Source organism: Myxocyprinus asiaticus, chromosome 18 (assembly GCF_019703515.2).
Source record: "Myxocyprinus asiaticus isolate MX2 ecotype Aquarium Trade chromosome 18, UBuf_Myxa_2, whole genome shotgun sequence".
In the NCBI taxonomy this organism is placed as follows: Eukaryota; Metazoa; Chordata; class Actinopteri; order Cypriniformes; family Catostomidae; genus Myxocyprinus; species Myxocyprinus asiaticus.
Genome location: NC_059361.1, coordinates 36,180,929 through 36,201,830, shown reverse-complemented (window position 1 = coordinate 36,201,830; position 20,902 = coordinate 36,180,929). Strand labels below are relative to the sequence as shown.

Below are 20,902 nucleotides of genomic sequence, written 5' to 3'. Positions count from 1 at the left end.
AGAATAGCATCTCAGAATGCTATTCTGAGATGCAGGTTGGTGCTGTTTTGGCGGCACGAGGGGGACCTACACAATATTAGGCAGGTTGTTTTAATGTTGTGGCTTATCGGTGTATATATATATATATCTATATATCTATATATATTATTTATATTTCAATATTTATATATTACTTTGCACAACAGTTTGGTAGCCAGAATGTAATTGGAACATATAAACCCATAGGCATTTATCCTTTCCCCTTAGCAATCAAACACATTGATCTGAAATACACATATTTTACAAATATCTTTAAAAAATGGCTTCAGATTTTACTTAACTGTAATGATAACCATCTACAGTTAGCTTTTTCTGCCAAAGTTTACTTAAGCATCATGAAATTATTACTAAAACCACAGTTTTTTAGCATTTGATTGCCACAGTTTGTCAATGGCAATAAAAATGTCCAAATCAGAAATAACCAATAAGAAACAAAGTTTTTACAGTTTTACAGAGAAGCCCCATTAAAAGTGCATGTTGGCCATACTCCCAGGCCCATAGCCCAATGGGCTGTCCAGTGACATGCTCCTTTGTCTTAGACTCTGAGGGCCCATCATGCCTGACTGGGAATGTGGAGGTCCCATCATAGACCCCTGAGAGGACATGAGTGGCCCCTGCTGGCCAAAGTGCTCCCCAGGGAGGGCCATGCCCCGCTGCTTAGCCTGCATAATCATCAAATTCTGCTGGGCCATAAGATTATGAGGATGCTGCTGTGGAGACAGCATACCACGGGGAGGGTGGGATGGGTGTTGTAAGAGGTTATTGGCCATCATGGCCTGCTGCTGTTGGTGGTGTTGCTGCTGGAGCTGCTGTTGTGGAGACATGCCTGTCCTGCCCATCATGTGCCCTGGGTGGCATATGGGCCCCATTCCACCACCTGAACCCATGCCCCTGGAGCCAATCTGAGGCATGCCCATACCTGAGCGCATTCCACAATGCGTGTGTGAGGGGTGTAGGGGCATCTGCTGTTCGGCCATCATGTTCTGAAGGTTAGCAATATGGGGGTTGGATGAGGGGATGTTGCTATGGGGAGGTCCAGATGAGGAGAGCTGCTTGAGAAGTTGAGCAGAAGAAGCCTGTTGAGGCGGTTGGCCCTGGTGAGGATTCTGCTGTGGCTGGGACATGGTTTCACTCTTGGGGAAGTACTGTAGGGTGCTGCTGGGCTTGTCAGCAGGAATGATGCGGGAAAGGTCGAACTCAGGAATGCCTGTATGTGTGGGCCTGATGACCTCACTCAGGTCTGGACCATCACCCATTGGCATGGATGGAAAAGAGTCTGGTTGGTGAGGAGGCCGCTGGTGAGAAATGCCTTTACTTAAAAGATGCATCTGCTGAGGTGGTAGGACCTCATCTGGACGCTGGGGGTACTGTTGCCCCATCCCACCAACTGGGGAGTGAAGAGGTCCCTGCATGCGAGGAAATCCGCCCATCTGGTTTTGGGGATGCATTGGGGAAACATTACAGGGTCCTATTCCATCAGTAGGTCCTCCTCCATCTCCCATTACTGTTGAGGTCATTCCTGACATGCCCATAGGATTAGGGGATGGGAGCATGGGCCCAGAGGGATCATGGGATAGCTGCTGACCTCCTTGCAGTACCATTCCCATGGGACTTTGTGGACCACTATGAGGTCCCATTGAACCCTGGGAGGAAAGGAGCATCTGTGTAGACTGGTGATTTCCCATGTTTCCCACTAAAAAGAGTGTCAAAATAGCATTATATGTAATCAATCTCATGAACAAATTTAATCTCAATTAACTATTTGGGTGAATCTCATGAAACATTTCAAGAAACGTATAGGTCATATTTCTCCATTAAAAAAAAAAAAAAGACAAGAAAAAAGAATCCTTAGAATATTTTTGCATTGTAACAATATTTCTGGGACAATTCAGTACATTTTACAAACAAATTCTCATACTGTAATGTGTCTGGTATTGTCTTTCTCATTATTTTTTAATGGCGATTCTCATTACCGTAATACAGTCATATTTTACTGTATTACTATTTTATAATGATTTTTTTTCTAAATTAAAATGAATTCATTCTTAAATATTTAAAGACAGTACAGTACAGCAAATTTTACAATTGTATAAATACTTAAAATCTTTTTTATTGTGAGAGTAATGAGACTGAGACTGTATTTCACATTATTTACAGTAATGGTAACTGGGGGGTAAAATGAGCCTAATTGTCTTGTCACAATGCAAAAAATCTTATGGGTCCTTATGACAGACTTTATTTACTTTATGCAAATATATACATTTATATAAACATTAGGGTTGCTCCGATACCAATATTTTGGCTTCAGTATGATACCAGCCCTGGTACCTCGCTATCAATACTAAATCGATACTTAGGCAGTAAATAAAAAGCCCCAGATTTTTGATAATTACACAGAAAATTACTTGATTAAAATAACTGCTGTTATGTGCTCTTTTAGAATAGTGAATTACAGATACAAATTCTGCATTTTATGTTTTAATTTTTCTGGATTTCATGTTAAATGTTTTAATGAAATGTTATGATCAAATGGTGTTTAATCAAATTAATACATTTACAGATTTAATCAATTGAAAATATAATATTTATTTTTTAACAGATAATTTCTATATTATTTTTGATAAAATAAAATGTTTCACAACAGTAAGTCGCTTTGGATAAAAGTGTCTGCCAAATGAATAAATGTAAATGTATATGTAAACAGAGCTTTACAGTATTAATGAAAACATTAATGAAAATAATCTGATTACCTTAGACACAAGGCTGCTATGGCGTAATCAAAACATGCTGATATTCAGAACACTTGATTTTGTGATATTGCTTACAGATACTACTACTACTACTACTACTACTAATAATAATAATAATAATGTAATAATAATAACTATAATAATAATCATAACCAGTTAAAATTATACTATTTTTATTATGAGTATTATTGCTACTTTTTGAATATTACTTTTTTATACAGTAGTTGTATTTTCCTTTGACAGACCTTTGAGTTCTTTCTTTTTTTTGATGGGTTAGTTATATCAAGCTTCCCATTAATGCTGGATTCAATACCCCCGTCGCGACTCACAAGTTGAAATCTCCGAGCTGCACCGGAGAAGGAGATTTGAGTGTTCACAGCCGTTTTCTGAACACACTGCATGAAAATCAAGCACCAATCAAGCACCAGTAGTGTGTGTTGCATCTGTGTCTGTGTGCATGCACGTGCAAAGCAGATCATAGAGCAGCAGCACCTCTCGTTCATTTTGTAGCGTGCAGCGAATGTGACTGTATATTATATAATTAAATGACATCCTTCTGCTGTATTATGATCACACTTGGCCATATCGAGACTTTTTACATTTTATTTACAAACTGTCATTGATTTCATCTCAAAAATGTCACATCTAATAAGATTTTGCTAATGGCAACATACTGTAATATGGTACCGAAATTAGCAACAAGATGATATCTTACTGTTTTACATTTTTTGGTATTGCGATATTTTGTTAGTACCAGTATATCGTGCAACCCTAATTTACATATACTGTATATATTTTAGGGGGTAAAATAAGACCTGGACAGAAAGCAGAAAAGCAGCTGTAAAAGTGATAATAATATAACTGAATATCACATTACGACCTGAAGTAGAAAACACACACACACACGCAAATTCACTTTCAATTATGCAATTTGAGATTCAGATTCTAAAGAAGTTTATTACATTTAAAGATGCATACCTGACATGCTGAGTCCAGGTAGAAGGGGTCTATCTGGTAGCATCTCATCATCTGATGTGGCAATTGTCTTGATGGCGTCATGATAGAGTGGAGTGGAGCTGGGCAAGGCATACTTTGACATCTGAGACATTATAAGGGATAAAGGATTCTGGGATGGTGGGGCATCTGGTGAGGATGTAAAAGGCATGCTGGGATTGACAGAGTTGGGAGGCTGGCTGATGGGTGTTGAGTTTGAACTCCTGGGTGGCAGGGACATCCCTACGATTTAAAAAATAAAATAAAAATCATTGTATAAATTCCAAAAAGCATTCATATACAGCACATAAAATATACATTTACGTAAAATATGAAAAACATAAAATTTTGACAGATCATATTTTGCTGTAAAAATGATCAGTGCATCTCTGAGCTAAATTTTTAATACTTCTAAAAACATATACCTGTATCAGTGGAGCTGCTCCCCCCATTCCCTGCGACTTTGACACTAGGTGGCGCGCCAGGGCTGGGCATAGCAGTTTTGGGTGAGGCAGTCCAGCCAGGTGAAGCAACAGGCATGTTTGGAGACTTTAGGTGTCCAGGAGAGCCAGATGGAGAGCGAAGACCCAGGGAAGGGCCCATGACCTGGGGGGACTTCATAGAGGTGGAGGAGGGAGTTCCAGCCCCAGAGACTGCTGGTAAAGGAGGGTGAGGACCACTCTGTGGTAACTGGCTGGGTGATTTCAGGCCTGCTGCAGAGGGTGACGGCATATGAGGAGATGGCTCCTGGCTAAGAGAGGGGGATTTGAGCTGGTGAGATGGAGGTATAGCTGGGGAACCCACTGGGTTAACACTAATGAACAGGTCAGGAGGATGTCGGGCGCCAAGATCTGTACCCCTTGAGCCAGTGTTCACGAGAATGTGACTAAGCCTTGAGGTGCTGCTCATGTGGGGAGGACCTGAGTGGTCTGGTACAAACATCTCAGGGCCTGGTTGCTGCATATATAACCCATCACCTTGACTACCAGGAAAGGAGCTCTGGTTGGGGAACTGAAGAGGTCCATCTGGGCCAGGGATCATTCCTTTGTTAGCACCACCTTGACCATTCAGAGAAGCCCTTATTCTGGAGATGTCTTCTGGGCTCAACATCTCCCCAAGAGGGCCACCAAGTCCAGGACCTCCTCTCAGCTTCTGAGCCAACAACTGCTGCTGTTGTGGATTCATGTTCATGCCCATATTCATGTTAAGGTTACCCCCCAAAGGTGACTCAACAATGTCTCTCATTGTAGGGCCACCATCACTGCCAACTCCTCCAATGGGAGAGCCCATTATAACCCGAGAACCAGGAAAGTCCATTGGATCACCACGAGAGGGTGGACCTCCTCCCATGCCAGAATTACGGAAGCCTGGTCCTCCAGTGTTATCCATCATCCTAGGACCTCCAAGCCCTGCCTGCTGCTGGTGCCTTGATATTTGCTGCAAGTCTAATCTATGGATTCTACGGAACATCTCTTCCCGTGTTAAAGGGCGATCCAAATCACCCGGAAAGTGCTGAGGAGGACCACCAGGACCTCCAGGGGGGTAGCACCCATGAAATGGGCCTCCACCACCCATGTTTGGGGGCATTTCATCTAACCAACCCATGCCTGGCCTTGGATGTCTTTGAGGACCCAACCCTTCCATTGCCAAAACTCCCCCAGGGCTTTCTGTGTAGCTTCCACCACCTGACGGGCCTCGCATCTGTCCAAGAAATCTTGGTCCTCGAGGCCCCTCCTGATGCATGTCCATTATTCGTCCATTACCTCCTATGCCTCCCCCTAATATTGGTCCTGTCCCCCACTGTTGATCACTAGGTTTACTACTATATGGTGGTGGGGGACCCCTCATTAGCATTGGTGGTCCCCCGGGCATGCCCATCTCTGACATCATGCGGAAATGCTGGGGATGTTGGTGTGGGTTCATTTCTTGTTGTCGCCTTTTCTCTTGGTAGTACTCTTCCTGCAACTTCCTCCAAGCCAGCTGTTCTGGTGTCACACCTTCAATCCCCATTAGGGGTCCCATGTCCAACCCTGAAGGTGAGGAGAGGTGATGGCGGTGTGGTGGCATACCATGGTGTGGGCCCATCAGAGAGTTCTCCAAACTAGGCCCACCTAGATTCTGTGTCTGTGAGATGATGGACTGTAAAGGCTCCTCATACTTTTTCATTCCACCCACAGGGGGCATGCCATGCATACCAGCATTGCTGCTATGGCAGTTACTAGAATTTCCCCCACCATTCTCACCATCTTCCAATCCCCTACCTCCATCATTACTATTATTGTTGTTGATATTAGTGCCATTAGGATTCCCATTAGAACCTCTTGGTTCCTCATGGCCAGCACCAGCACCAGCACCACTACGGAGAAGCAACCTCTCAATGTCTCGAAGAGTCTGCAGAGAACGTTCACGATGCTCCAGTTGCTCCTTAGAGAGGCCATCTGTATTTCCTGGGCCCCCGCGCTGGCCTAGTTCACCATGGCAGTGTGCAGATAGTGCAGAGGGACTAGAGGAAGGAGACACACCTGCACCATGGTGGGGAACTGTACCTGGCCTGTCTACTCCATCCGATACTGAAACTCCTACAGATTGCGGGCCTGAAATTCCTTGACCCAGTGAATGAGCTGTAGAGCGACTGTTGCTATTTGATGTTCCTCCCCGGTGGGGTTGAGCTGACTCACCATCTGGATGGCCTGTGGAGGAAGGAGTACTGGTGCCAGGAAGGTGTCCTCCGACAACTCCACCAACGGAAGGTGGCCGAGGTGTACCACTTTGGGATTTGGGTGTTCCAATGGGTGGAGTGTGACTAGAGCTGATCTGCTCTGTTAGGTTGGAGAGTTTTCCAACACCAGTAGACTGTTCAGAGAGATAGACAGGGATACAGAAAAAGGAAAAGACAAAAAGGAGGAGGTGGGGGGTGACTGTTAAATTCCATTATTAATCTGAGCTCCACACAATACAAAAGACATTCATCAGTACTAGTTCTCATTACAACAGAAACAGGAACAAAGACGAGCATTGTGATTTAAATAGCCATTTAAACAAATACAGGGTCTCACGCTACGTAACAGTGTGGATGTGATGAGACATTTCTTCCTTATTTAAAGACTATGTATATATGAGTTATGTTTAGAAACAAAACAAACCAACGTAGCCTAAACTAGCCATTGAGAATGTTGCGTAACAATATAAAAGCATGTGTATGCATGTCTGTGTATAGGAACAGACCTGATCCAGCTTGCTGCGGGGGACATTCTGCTGGTGATACAAGAGGATGGAGTCTGTGTGGCCATGCATCACTGCCTCTGCAGCACTGCAGAACACATACAAATATTTAGTGGTCTCTGCTCCATAAACAAATATACATAGAATATAAGTATATATGGACAGCCCTTATATTTTTACATTATTTATTATTATTTCCTCAAACACAAAAATATATGGTACCTGCTGACATGTATTTCTGTACAATACAACAATACATCAGCTTGTCCAATCTATTGCTTAACAAAAAGAATTGTTTTTTCCATGATCTACTATTTCTTAATAGTTTCCAATTCAACAATTTGACAATGCCTTGTAAAAGCATACTTCTACACCTACTACAAAAGTTTGGTGGGAAGTGAATATTAGCATAAAGTCAACTCCTTTGTTGTGGCTTCATCAAAATTTACCGACTTACAGTTTGAGTTACAATTATTAACACAGGATGTCTGTGATTTCATTTACTTATTCAGGCATGATTGGGACCTCAGAGTGACTATTGTCTGGATGTGGGCATTATAGAAGGTCATGTGCACTGGATGTGTGCATCACCCATTGAAATAAACAAGACGTAAGAAATGTAATCATTTATATAATTTTGAAATTGTATATATAATTAAAGGAATTCATTAAGATGAGGATCAAACCTGATACTGCTACTGATACTGTGGTGACCATTCTGAGCAGTTTATGGGACCTGACTCTCCTTATTGATTTAATTATGTTTTTACAAACAGGGATGCCAGCAGTACTTGAACTACCAACCGTTATTTTACTCAGAAATGATTCATTATGAAGGTGCACCAGGCAGTATAATGAGAAATGTAGCTTTTCAAAATGAATGAGAAATGTTGTGAGAAAAAAAAAAAAAAAAGTAGGAAATTTGTAACATAATTTTTTGAATAGGATTAAATTCACAAATCTGTTAAATACATTTACCCAACCACCTCTGGCAAAATACTAGTCCTGTCCAAATAGGGCTGAGACATGGCAACATACTGTAATTTTCTCAATTGTTCAAATGGAAAAAATATGTCTACTGATGACTTTATTGGAATAGAAGGCAATCATACTGACCTGTTGGCTAGGCTGGTGGTGAACACATACACTACTTGCTGAGAGGGCCGAGGATGCATATCTGTGCGAATACCAGGTCCATGGCCAGAACCTAAACCTGGACCTCCCGGTTCACTAACAGGGCCCGTGGCGGATGAACCAGAGTGGGCCTGACCAGGACACATCACATGCTCTCCTGAATGAGTGTCGCCAAAGAAAAACAAAGAGAATGAGTCATCAGGTATGTGAAAATGTATAAAAAAAATCAGGATTGGCTTTCCCACTTCTGGAGCCTATATACTTTCAAAAAGTACTGTGGCATTAACATGGTATAGTGACGGTGTCAAACAGTAAAACCATGGTTCTTTGATATATACCATATTACTGAATGATTGTGATGGTATTTACATGGAACTCCAAAGTACATAAAAGAATACAATTGTATTGCCATAGCACATGTCCAAAAAAACATGGTATTTCCATGATGCCATGTCCAAAAACCAGGGTATGTTTATAAGTACAGCACAAAAATATAGCAGATATTATAACATTTTCTGAACTATTATTACAATAATAAAGATTCTAGTGAATCCTAGAATCAAGCTGTTTGTTCACCACCAAAAAAATCTTCCAGAAAACCACAAGGAGGAGCTAAATACCACAGAAACACTTCCCAGAGCTCCAGCTACATGAGCGACTGATAGCTTGGCATTTACATCATGAAAATATGTGGGCAGATATGAAACGCTGAAGATTAGTGAAAAATAAAAACAACAAACAGGCCATTTTCTGTTTAGGTCACATGAAATAAATGGAAAATCTTGTTAAAAATTTGGGAAAACATCTAAAGGTTACACCACACAAAATGTAACCTTAATGCAATGCAATTTGTAGGTTTTAATGTCTCAGACAAGGTCAAGGTTACAGTGTCAGATGTTTTCTTTACAGGCCAAGATACTAAGTGATATAAGTGCTTATAGGTGTTATGTGAGCCTTATGCAGGTAATGTTTCATGCCACACCTTCGGTCACATGTCCATACACAACTGAGGAAGGCAGGGTTTACCTCACATGAGGGGACAAACAGCTTTGGATGTTCAGTTGGTATATTAAATTAGACAATATAATGCCATTATAGGCAAGAACACACTGAATTTTCAATATTAGTCTCTACAAATGTATGCTTTGTTGAGCTGAAGTGTAATAATTGCCTTATGAACTTTAGAAAATAGCTAGTTAGTGTTAGTTTAGCTTAAGCTAAAAACAAGTCTTTGTAAATATGAGTGGACTCATCAATATATTTAAAGAAATAATCTAAAAGCACAAAGCGCTGTTGTTGTTTGAAGGCAGCTGTACTATGAACGAAGGGTTGCCAAACGTGGCAGTTATGAGCAGAACTTTTAAAACAGTTATTTCTCTTTTTAAGTTTGGTATGTAAACACGTCTCCAAATGCTTCTTTCTCAGTTTTTTCTAGAACAGAACAGCAGGTAGCACAGGGCGTAAACACGTTCCAGGGTTGTGGTCACCAACTGACAGATGCACATCCACAAATACACACTGTATGTGAAGCTTTGAAGATGACACTAGAGCAGTCTCTGCGAGTATAATGTGAGGCCTTACACTGGAAGGGGAATGACTGTTTTAACATCTGAGAGTTGGCCAATAGCTTCATCTAACTGCTGTACATAGTGCCTTCAAAACAGTGAACACAGTTGTGTCTCCTGACACATTTATTTTTAAGCGATATCAATCTGGGGGTGGGGGGGTTTAATAACATTTATTTATTATTTATCAATGTATTTTTTTACTGTGCATTTCTGGTAAATAGGCTGAAAATGTTTCAATATTGTGATTGAATGTTATTAATATTTCAAATTTTTAAAAACGTTTTTTTTTTTTTTTTTAAATAAAATATATTTATTATTTATCAATTTACTTGCCTTTATGAAAAAGCAAATAATTTATTTTGCATTCTGGTAAAAAAATAAAAAAAAAAAAAAAGCTTTCACAATTGTTATTTAAACAATGAAATTAACAATTATTATTTTTTCCATAATTTGTTTTTATTTATAACTAATTTGTTTTACAATGTTTAATCGAATAAATTACATGGTATGCCGATTAATTAATCAAATTAATCAAATACATAAATATTTGCTCAGAAAGCCCCTCAAATAACACTAATTCAATATGTAATTATTAAATAATTATAAATAGTAATATATATATATATATATATATATATATATATATATATATATATATATATATATATATATATATACAGGTGCATCTCAATAAATTAGAATGTCGTGGAAAAGTTAATTTATTTCAGTAATTCAACTCAAATTGTGAAACTTGTGTATTACATAAATTCAATGCACACAGACTGAAGTAGTTTAAGTCTTTGGTTCTTTTAACTGTGATGATTTTGGCTCACATTTAACAAAAACCCACCAATTCACTATCTCAAAAAATTAGAATACATCATAAGACCAATAAAAAAAACATTTTTAGTGAATTGTTGGCCTTCTGGAAAGTATGTTCATTTACTGTATATGTACTCAATACTTGGTAGGGGCTCCTTTTGCTTTAATTACTGCCTCAATTCGGCGTCGCATGGAGGTGATCAGTTTGTGGCACTGCTGAGGTGGTATGGAAGCCCAGGTTTCTTTGACAGTGGCCTTCAGCTCATCTGCATTTTTTGGTCTCTTGTTTCTCATTTTCCTCTTGACAATACCCCATAGATTCTCTATGGGGTTCAGGTCTGGTGAGTTTGCTGGCCAGTCAAGCACACCAACACCATGGTCATTTAACCAACTTTTGGTGCTTTTGGCAGTGTGGGCAGGTGCCAAATCCTGCTGGAAAATGAAATCAGCATCTTTAAAAAGCTGGTCAGCAGAAGGAAGCATAAATAAAACAGATAATTAAAAAAAAAAGTGGCTTTAGAACGCAATATATTGTTTATTTCCATATAATTGAACATAATAATTGGCCTACAGTTCACAGTAATCCATTTTGATTCAATCGGTCCGAGATTTATTATAAGGGCGCGTCAATGTACACCTGCGTCAGACTGATGCTTCTGGAGCATCTCTGTTGTGTTTTGTCATAAATGTACCATTTTAGGTTGCTGTGTCAAGTTAAAGGAAGTTTAAAACTTTAAAAAACACGTCTTGATATCCCTGCGTTATGATTTGTGGTCCACCAAGCTGTGTTTGAACGCAAGAACGTGTTCTCATCTTGGGCGTTTTCCAAACTGCATTTTTGCGCCCTTGATAAGCTCCTCGGGAAGGGGACGCCACTTGAAGAGTCGTTCCAAACAAAAGTAAGAAAGCGTATTTTTTCACAAAGGGCCCTTTTACAAGACATTTAGTGAAGGGTACGTTAAACTGTAATGCCATGCTCTCTTTAGAGAGCCCACATTAAGAGATTTGTCCTTTGTAGTGAATAGGGGATAGGGATGATCATTTTCAATTGTAATTCGCCCCTTGTGTTGTCTGCTCTCGGTAAGTATGATTTGTTCTCTGTCTGTATAAGCTGCACGTTGCCTATAAAGCGAGTTTCACTTACTTCCCCCTGGAGAAAACAGATATAAAGAATATTCCCTATTACGGTCCGGGGACATGATTAATTACGTTAATTTTTTGATGCGTTATTTTTTATATAATTAATCGCACTGAATTAACGCGTTAAATCAACAGCCATATTTATAACATTTATTTGTTATTTATCAATTTACCTTTCTTTATTAAAAAACTATTTATTCTGCATTTCTAGTAAATAGGCTAGCTCTATCTTCTGTTATGTCTTTTTATTTCTGAAAACTGATTAATGAAATTTATCATGAATTCATTTTAATTACTGATATTTGTACTTCAGGGGTGTCTTCTTTGTTTATTTCATGATTTGGTACCATGATCTTGAGTTTAACTGCTTGTCGGACCATGTCATGTGACACCTGAGTAGAGGTTTATGGGTATGTATGGGTGTGTTATGTATGCTCCTTTCATTAAGAGCTTTTAGCTTGAAATGTCACATATGTGGTAAGGCAAAAATATAAGTATTTTTGGGAGCAACAGTGTCCTGACAGTGATTCTTCAGTGATTTTTAACTGTTTTCCTTATCTAGCACCTTCGTTACCAGTATTTTTGATGTGCATGCTGTAGCTAGGTGGTGTGACATTGAGTACTGCATTTAAACATTTTAATATATTTTCCGTGTTTTTGCGACAACACAGTCAACTAGACGTTTGTGTAAATACTGTACACACTCTTTAGGGCTTGTAAGACAGTGTTTGTGTACAGGTACAGACTGGCCGGGTGTACTGCACTGTGTATGTGTATACTTACGGTGTGTGGCAGAAAGGGGTTTCTCATCCTCTTCCTCAGTTTCAGCCCCCGAGCACCACTCATCTCCACTGTACGGTTGCTTTCTCTCCAACACACACCGCCGTTTGCTGCGCATCACACCCTCTACTGGACACCATTGACAATATAAACAAATTTCAAATGAATTACAAATACAGTGCAGTTCAAATGCCTAGATCTTGGGAAAATCTAGGATTCAAAATAGATTAAAAAAAATAAAAAATATATATATATATATATATATATATATATACATGTAAATTGTCATTAAAGCTAAATGAAAGGCAAATTACTAAGGAAACTCATGTTAATTTTTCAGTTCAACTTAGACCTCAAATTAGTAGTACATTGTATAATTTGCAATGAAAAAAATATATAAAAAAATACAGTAGAAGCATTTTAAGTGGACATTTGAACCCCACTGTATATATGAGCATACAGGCTCAGTCACCCTCAAATGGACCCATAAACATACAGTGAAACTGAATTCTGGATACTATCCATTCTCACACACTGCAGACACAGAACACTCCAGAAATGTTAGGCATTTAAGGGGTATGAGAGGACACAAGGCCTCCAAAGCCTTGAAATATCTCCTAACCTTGAATACCAGACAAAGTAATAGAGAAAAAAAATGTGTGTGTGAGAGAGAGAGAGAGCAGGCAGTGTTAGGTTGTGGTGTCCTCGGCCTGTGCATGCCGTGTTGGTGGTGGGCAGAGATAAAGAGCTGACCTTTTCTGCATCCTCTTTTGTTCCCAGCAGACATCAGTTTACGTAAATGAGTGAGTCAGCTCTCTCTCTCTCTGGTCTACTTTCTCTTTAATCATTGGCCCTTTCCAGGTGTGGCAGTCGAGTGGTCTGAAGTGGATGGGTGACTTGCATTTCATTTGAATGTCTCTGTGTTTGTTTTTCTACCGGTTGAGCAATATGTACAGAGAAAGAGAGAGAGAAAGAGAGAGGATAGTCTCCCTAAAAAAAACAACCCTATTTCCTGTCTGTTCTTCACCATTATTGGTGTTACTACTAGAGTATTATTGTTAACGAAGATGAAAACAAAAAGTCAGAGTTCCCACACATTTTGATCATGGAATTTCCATGACTTTTCCAGTCGTTCATGATTACAATTATGATTTAAAAAGATTATTTTAAGAGATTTCTGGGGTAGCTCCATTCACATTTCAGGTACTAATCCTTGGAATTAATAGATTTAAAGGATTTTACTTAGTCTACAAATGTCTCCAAAGAAAGAAATGCAATCTCTAGACAGAAACAATATCTAGCCATATCGAGCTGATGAAATATTTCAGAGCAGTAGACAAAAATATATAAAAAATTATATTCACTATAGATATGTCAATGAATTTTCTATGACCCTTATGATTTTCTTTTTTCAGAACTGTAAAACACAATTTTTAAATTCTCATGTCCATGGAGCCCTTTCACACCTAACACGACGCGGAAATGCGAGAAGAATTGCCGACAAATGGCGCTTTCAGAACCAAAATTGGCACGAACAATTGCTGTTAGCACATTCAAGCCTTAACATTAGGTGGCTCTATTTGACAATCAATTTTACTCCGGTATAGAAAGTTGTACAATGACTGGTGCATTTGTTTGAAAACACTGTCTAATGCACACACATAATGACTGTTAAAACAAATGTTGTCTGTTGGAACAATACTGATAATGTGTTATTGCCATTTACATCTCTACATGTGTTCTTTACAACTGTTTAAAAACCCTGCATGTTAGGGGCCTGGGTAGCTCAGTGTAAAGACGCTGGCTACCACCCCTGGAGTTCGCTAGTTCGCTAGTTCGAATCCCAGGGTGTGCTGAGTGACTCAAGCCAGGTCTCCTAAGCAACCAAATTGGCCCAGTTGCTAGGGAGGGTAGAGTCACATGGGGTAAACTCCTCGTGGTCGCTATAATGTGGTTAGTTCTCGGTGGAGCGTGTGGTGAGTTGAGCATGGTTGCCGCGGTGGATGGCGTGAAGCCTCCACACGTGCTATGTCTCCATGGCAACGCGCTCAACAAGCCACGTGATAAGATGCATGGGTTGACGATCTCAGACGCGGAGGCAACTGGTATTCCTCCGCCACCCGGACTGAGGCGAATCACTACGCCACCACGAGGACTTAAAAGCACATTGGGAATTGGTCATTCCAAATTGGGAGAAAAAAAAAAAACCCTGCATGTTTCAACTATACAGTTACAAATTAAATGTGATGAAATCTAAACTATTAGAAGTTTTAAAGGGAACGTAAAGTAAAAATGCAGCAACATGAAATACATTACGAAAAGAATCCATGTAAGAAATGTAAAAAAGGTTATACAAGGCAAAGATGCAGTAATATCATTTACATGTTCAGAGAACCAATGTCAGAAATTATTTTTTAGTTTTGATGCAAATAAAAAAAACATCCTCACTTCCAATTCAGGATTAGTTTCTTAAGTTACTTTAGCATGTAATATCGGTGGGCATAACAGCTTTCTGTGCACTAGTTTTGGTAACTGCAAAAGCCCCTGACACGTGACACAAAGTTAAAATTGTATTTTACTGGTTGGGGCGTTTCATTGCCAGACGAGGGGAAAGAATTTGTTACTCACTGTAGACAAAAACTCGGTGCATGGATGCTCACTCAAGGTTTGAATGGCTCCGTTTGAATCCACTGTTTCTATTCAAACTCTTCATCGCAGTGAGAAATTGCGATGAGAAATTTACGTTTGGTGTGAAAGGGCCTTTAGAAGTGTAAAAATATTTGTGTTTACTAAAATAAAAATAAAAACTGGAGTTTGCAAAAGAATATAAATGTGCACTACAGTATGAATAAATCAAGGGTGTAGGTTTGGTTTGAAAGTTGGTAGGGACATATTACGAGGATAATATTCAAAATCTTGGTTTTAAGAAAATGCGAGAACATCAGTTTGGTAATATGGGCAAAATAACATTATTTCCTCATATACGTAACAAGGCACATTTCCCATTTTTCTGGCCCACCACATTCAATATTATCCTGATTTTTGAAGACATTTTGAAGAATAAACAGGTTAAGAACTGACCACTAGGGCTGCACGATATGGAGGAAAAATGCCATGTGTGTGAAAAGCTTGTTGGATTATATGTCGACGATATGCAATAAACCTAAGATTAATGTGTCATAATCAAATTCACTTGTTTTCTAGTAGATCTACATTGAGAAAACAATGATATCCAAGGGACATAAAGTGAAAATCAAATGAAAATCTAAACAAAGGGTGGGCTAAATTAACAAGATACATGTGCAAAATGACAATTTAAGATTTATTATGGGGCGAATTTACATTTGCCCCCACTTTCTACTTCCCAACTACCCTCACTCTCACATATTTCACCCCTTACTTGGCACAGATGTTCAAATTCAAAGGTGTCTTCCTTTAGAGGGTGCTTACCAGCCATAAAACCTGAATCCTCCATTGGGCCGCATGCAAAACTCGAGACGTTTTTTTGTTTCTTAGAAAGAAAACATTTGTACACAAAAAGTATGCTTGTATAAATCTATTAATTTCAAGGATTGGACATAAATACAAATGGAAATCCACCCGTGTAATCTCCAGAAATGTATATTAAAAAAATGTTTATGCAGTAATCAAAAACTACTGTGATTGGTGCATCCTGAGCAGAGCAGTGAAAAGTAACAGGTGCCACGTGACAACGCTGTTTCTGTGCTGCTCCAAAAAAGGTGGGACAATAATTTAAACATGAATTATGATACTGAGGAACTTTAATAGTCATTAAAACGAAAATAAAAACATAGTATAAAGTTGAAGTATTCTCTATGTGGTAAAATTGCCCATATGTTGGTGGGGATATTTAATAAAATTAGAGAACATACAGTATTTTTTTATACATACATTTAAATCAACGCTGGATGCCTGATTTAATTAATCGTGGTATTTTCTGTAAAAAAATATCCAATCGGAAAAGAACCATCTACCTGATCAACAAGTACAACAGCTGGTTAGTATTATGTGTCGCCATCCTAACAATGACAAGATAAAATGACAAGTGCTTTTAATCTGAGTTTTTGTCTCTTTAATTTGGCTATTAGTCCATGTCTATTAGCTTTAAGGCCATCTATTTGCTAGTGTACTCCCAAAAGTAAAAAAAAAAAAAATTACATATAGCAGATAAACGCATTTAGAATTCAAAGTCTTTCTCTTTCAGGACAACTGACCAAAAATATTGATGACTCATCTTTTCATCAATAAGATGTGTAATACAATTAAAATGTGAATTCATATGTCAAATCCGTTTGCGTTTTTGTGACAGTTGAAGGGAGTGTGACAATGAACAAGAAGAAAATAGACATTATTTTGAATTTATTAAGTAGAAAAACAAAACATTTTTGTGACAAGTGTTTTAGAAAGTAACTTAAAAGCAAAGTAATTAGTAATGTGATTACTTTTCCAATGAAGTAATCAATAATCTGATTCTAATTTAAGAGAAGTAGTTAATGGTTTATAGTGGATTACTTTTTTTAGTAACTTACCCAACACTGACCATGGCAAGAGAAATGACATGCTTTATTACACATTTGGCTGCAGTTTCCCAGTGAAATGGCCAGTGGGGGCGCCAAAAGTGAGTGAAATAATGTCGTAATAAGACAAGGTTCAGGGGCAGGTTGCACCAGCTGTACGTAAGTGCTGTACGTAAGTTACAACTTAGCCTAGTTGTGGCGTAAATGGGCACTAAGTCTCAATTTACGCTCTACTAAATATTTGAGCGTTGCACCATTAAACTTAGGTAGAACGTAACCCTACGTATAAACTAAATATTTACGGAAGCCTCCGACCAGGAGTAACAGATGGAATAACAAAGCAGACTCATTTAATGACATCAATGAGCTCATGTTTTGCATCACTGGCTTCAGTCCTTTTAACATATATGATGATGTTGGCATTTACATTCATTTACATTTACAAGAGAGGAAAAAAATGTACTTTTAAGCAGCTCTTCAGCATGAAAGCGTTCTAACGGTGCAGTTTTCAGGGTGCGTCGCCCGGTTTCAAATTTCAACACATTCAAAATATATATATAGGATATTAAAATAAATAAATGTCTGTTTTTCCAGCCTGTTGCATTAGTATTTATCACCCCTCATTTATTTTAGATACAGTTCCTATAATATTGTTATTTACACCGGGCATATATGCTATTTTTCAAATCTACTTTTATTACGTATCGTATTTTAATGGAGATATAATTTATTACAGCTGACAGTTACGTGAGCAAACAAGGTTTGAACATCAACCGTAACAAGATCAAATTTAAGTTCACGGCTTTTTAACACTTCTGTGTATAAATTTGAAGGCTGCTTGTTGGATAAATACAGGTAAACGTCATAATATGTGACTACGCATCACTTTACGGAGAGCTTACAACCTACTAGTTAAGTCTTGCCTTAAGAATCAGCTTGCGTGATTGGCTGGGCTTGAGCCAGTCTTCCAAGTCCAAAGTTCAACACTTTATCAAGTGAGCTACCATACAAGCTAATCATGTTGGAATAAGTGTGTAAATGTAGGTGGATCTGTAATAAAAGAGTTAACATGTCTATTTTTCAAATGATGCGTTAGAGTAAAAGTTGCATTAGAGTAAATGTTTTTCTCTATCATAACATAGCAGTGTGTAAGTAATAGTGCGAAGTGTTTATAAAGTCATAATCAGCCATTGTAGTTTTGTGTGAAAGCGTAGATTTGTTGTAGTGCCTAGTGTTAATTAGTATTCATTTCACCAAGAAACTGTGACAAAACATAGAATGTGGCACGCAAAACTCAGTTTGCAAAGATGTAGTTATAGTAATGTTCCTTCTATGAGACTAGGTTGGTCACTGCCCAATTTCTTGTTTCAACTGGAAATACCTGATGTATACTTGACACAGGAAAGATAACGGTGCTCATCATGCGATTTCATATGGTCTTTAAAACTAAACTAAAACTAAGCTGAAATTGAAAATCAAAATACAAAAAATAAACAAAAAAAATACAAAACCAAATTTTCAGAACTATAATAACCCTGACCCCACCTTTTACCTTACATTCTATAATAAAGCCAAACAGGTGTGTGTTTGTGTGAAAGAGAAACTGCGAGTGTGTGTTTGCACACACAAAGGAGCTTCAGTGCCATTACAGGAAGCCCAGATGACTCAGTTTCTCAAAATCACACTACTGCTCCGATATTTCCCCCTGATCTCTCTCTCTCTCTCTCATACAAACACGGCCTACACAAAGAACTGGGCAAATGGAAATAAAATAAGAACAGCACAATGAACCAAACAAAAAGAAACAGCAAACACGCACACACACAGAAAAGAAAAACACGCCCCCACAATTCAGGAAGAGTGGACCTGTTATTGCTCTTTAGATTGGTCAGAAGCTGTTTGAGTGGGAATCTCACCCCAACACAGAAAACCAGACATTTTATTTTGCACAAATAAAATAAAGCTTATTTTAGGACCACTGAGATTTTTGTATTGTTATATTATTTTCATTTTCACCCAATTCTCATTACCATAATGCAAATAAAAACTTGCTGTAAAGCAATATATATATATATATATATATATATATATATATATATATATATATATATATATATATATATACATATATTTGTACAGCATTTATACATCATGGCATTTGTACTGCTTTTAATCTATGCTGATTTAAAGAAGTATGGTCATGTTTTTCCTTTAATGGAATATAATGACAATTGTGGCGAGCAGGGCAGGGCCAAGCGGCGTCTGGGCAGAGCGAGGCCGGGAAGATAAGTGGCAAATGACTTTCACATGCGTGCCACACCGGTCTCGCGTTCCAGCGAGGGGCTGGAACTTAAGGAGAAGAGATAGCGGCAGACGGGAAAAGCTGTTTGTGTGTATCTGCGTGTCAGTGTGGTGTTGCTGAAAAGCAAACCTTTTGTGTACTGCTGAAAAGCGGCCTTATTGTGTGCGACTGAAAATTGCAACAATAAATGTCTACGTGTTTTGTCAAGCCGGCCCCAGCTTCCTCTTTTCCACGAACTGTTACCACAATCATCACTGATAAAAATAGGAATTACTAATTTAAGTAAAATGCCCAGACACATTGCGGTAATGAGAATATGAGGGAAAATGTGCTTTATTCACAATATATTAATGGTCCTAAAAATTGGCTTTATTTTCTTAAGGTAATACACTATGTGTATATATATATATATATATATATAGCTTTTATTTCTTTTGATTTTTGGGTGAAATGTAACCTTGACATGTTTTTCGTGACTTTCACTCAGACCACATAAGGGCACACTGGAGTGTGTGTGTGTTCATACAATCAGAAACAGGTTGTGCAGAGTCTCCCTCAGTCTCTCCACCTCGCTCTGTTCTACTTCCTGTCTCCATCCCGCTCAATTAGAGAGCGACACACTACAGGACGACCAACAGGAAAACACAAACACTTTCATGCACACATTTCACACAGTTCCAGGCAAATACAAAGGGGCATGACGTCTGACATGCTACACACACAGACACATTTAAGCAAGCACACACACGTGTACTTAGAAAGGTCAGGGCATTTTGGGGTTACTGAAAACAGGCAGTTTCATCTTTACTGTGTTTCCAGTTGAAAGGGGAATTACAGAAGTGTGGCTTTTTGGGGTTGTTGATCAAGAGATACAGTGCAATGATAAATGACTAATATGAATGTTGGTGTTGGTTGTGCACGACCCATTGAGTACCAGCGGATGAATATTTGTGTAATCGTTTTTGTATTGGGCTAGATTTGACTGGAGCCTTTTTTGAGCACAATAACTATCAGACTGGGACAACTATTAGGACTGGCCTACCTTTGGCATCCGGCTGCAAAACAGGGGTCAGTGATTCTCTTTGGTCTCCTGTGTCCATGGAGACACTTCTTTCCCTCTTGGTTTTGGTCTTCATCATTCCAATACCACTGCCTGATTCGCTGAGACTCTTCAGTCCAGGGTTGCCATGAGAAATCTGGTTGGATTTGACACCATGGTTCCCGGATCCACTGCCCTTTGAACCCTGGTTTCCAGCAGATCCTTGCTGCTGCGCTTGGTTTACATTAGAGGGCTGTGATTGGGCCCCGGTAGTCACTTGCTTGCCATGATTGGATAGTTTATTTTCTGAGTGCATTTGATTGGTTGGTGATAAAGAAGAAATTAAGGCAGTTGGATCGCAGCAGTATGTTGTGTCTGTCTATCAGTGAGACATTCACTGCAAACAGACAGCTAAATAACAGAGAGAGAGGAAGAGTGTCAAGAGCATGTCTTTATAAATTTCACCCAATTGCAGAAAAGTATATTAACTGTATTTCTGCACACAGTAAATTGGTCAAAGTCTGCTTAAACAAAAAAACATGTCTTTATTGAATGCCCTGTGTAAACAGGCACAG

General features: G+C 38.8%; 1 protein-coding gene across 2 annotated transcripts in view; it reads right to left on the bottom strand.

The window, feature by feature from the left end:
- Window positions 1-346: 346 nt before the first annotated feature.
- Window positions 347-20,902, bottom strand: part of LOC127455710 (B-cell CLL/lymphoma 9-like protein) — a 67,574-nt gene continuing 47,018 nt past the window's right edge. The window contains exons 3-9 of one of the 2 annotated variants that reach the window (XM_051723772.1): window positions 20,331-20,738; window positions 12,452-12,577; window positions 8,121-8,295; window positions 7,008-7,092; window positions 4,208-6,635; window positions 3,768-4,025; window positions 347-1,732 (exon numbers count right to left, since the gene is read on the bottom strand). In XM_051723772.1, the coding sequence (XP_051579732.1) occupies window positions 504-1,732; window positions 3,768-4,025; window positions 4,208-6,635; window positions 7,008-7,092; window positions 8,121-8,295; window positions 12,452-12,577; window positions 20,331-20,643 (4,614 nt within the window). In that variant the 5' untranslated portion in view covers window positions 20,644-20,738 and the 3' untranslated portion in view covers window positions 347-503. The remainder of the gene's footprint in view (window positions 1,733-3,767; window positions 4,026-4,207; window positions 6,636-7,007; window positions 7,093-8,120; window positions 8,296-12,451; window positions 12,578-20,330; window positions 20,739-20,902) is intronic. The other variant, XM_051723773.1, reaches the window with a different exon arrangement.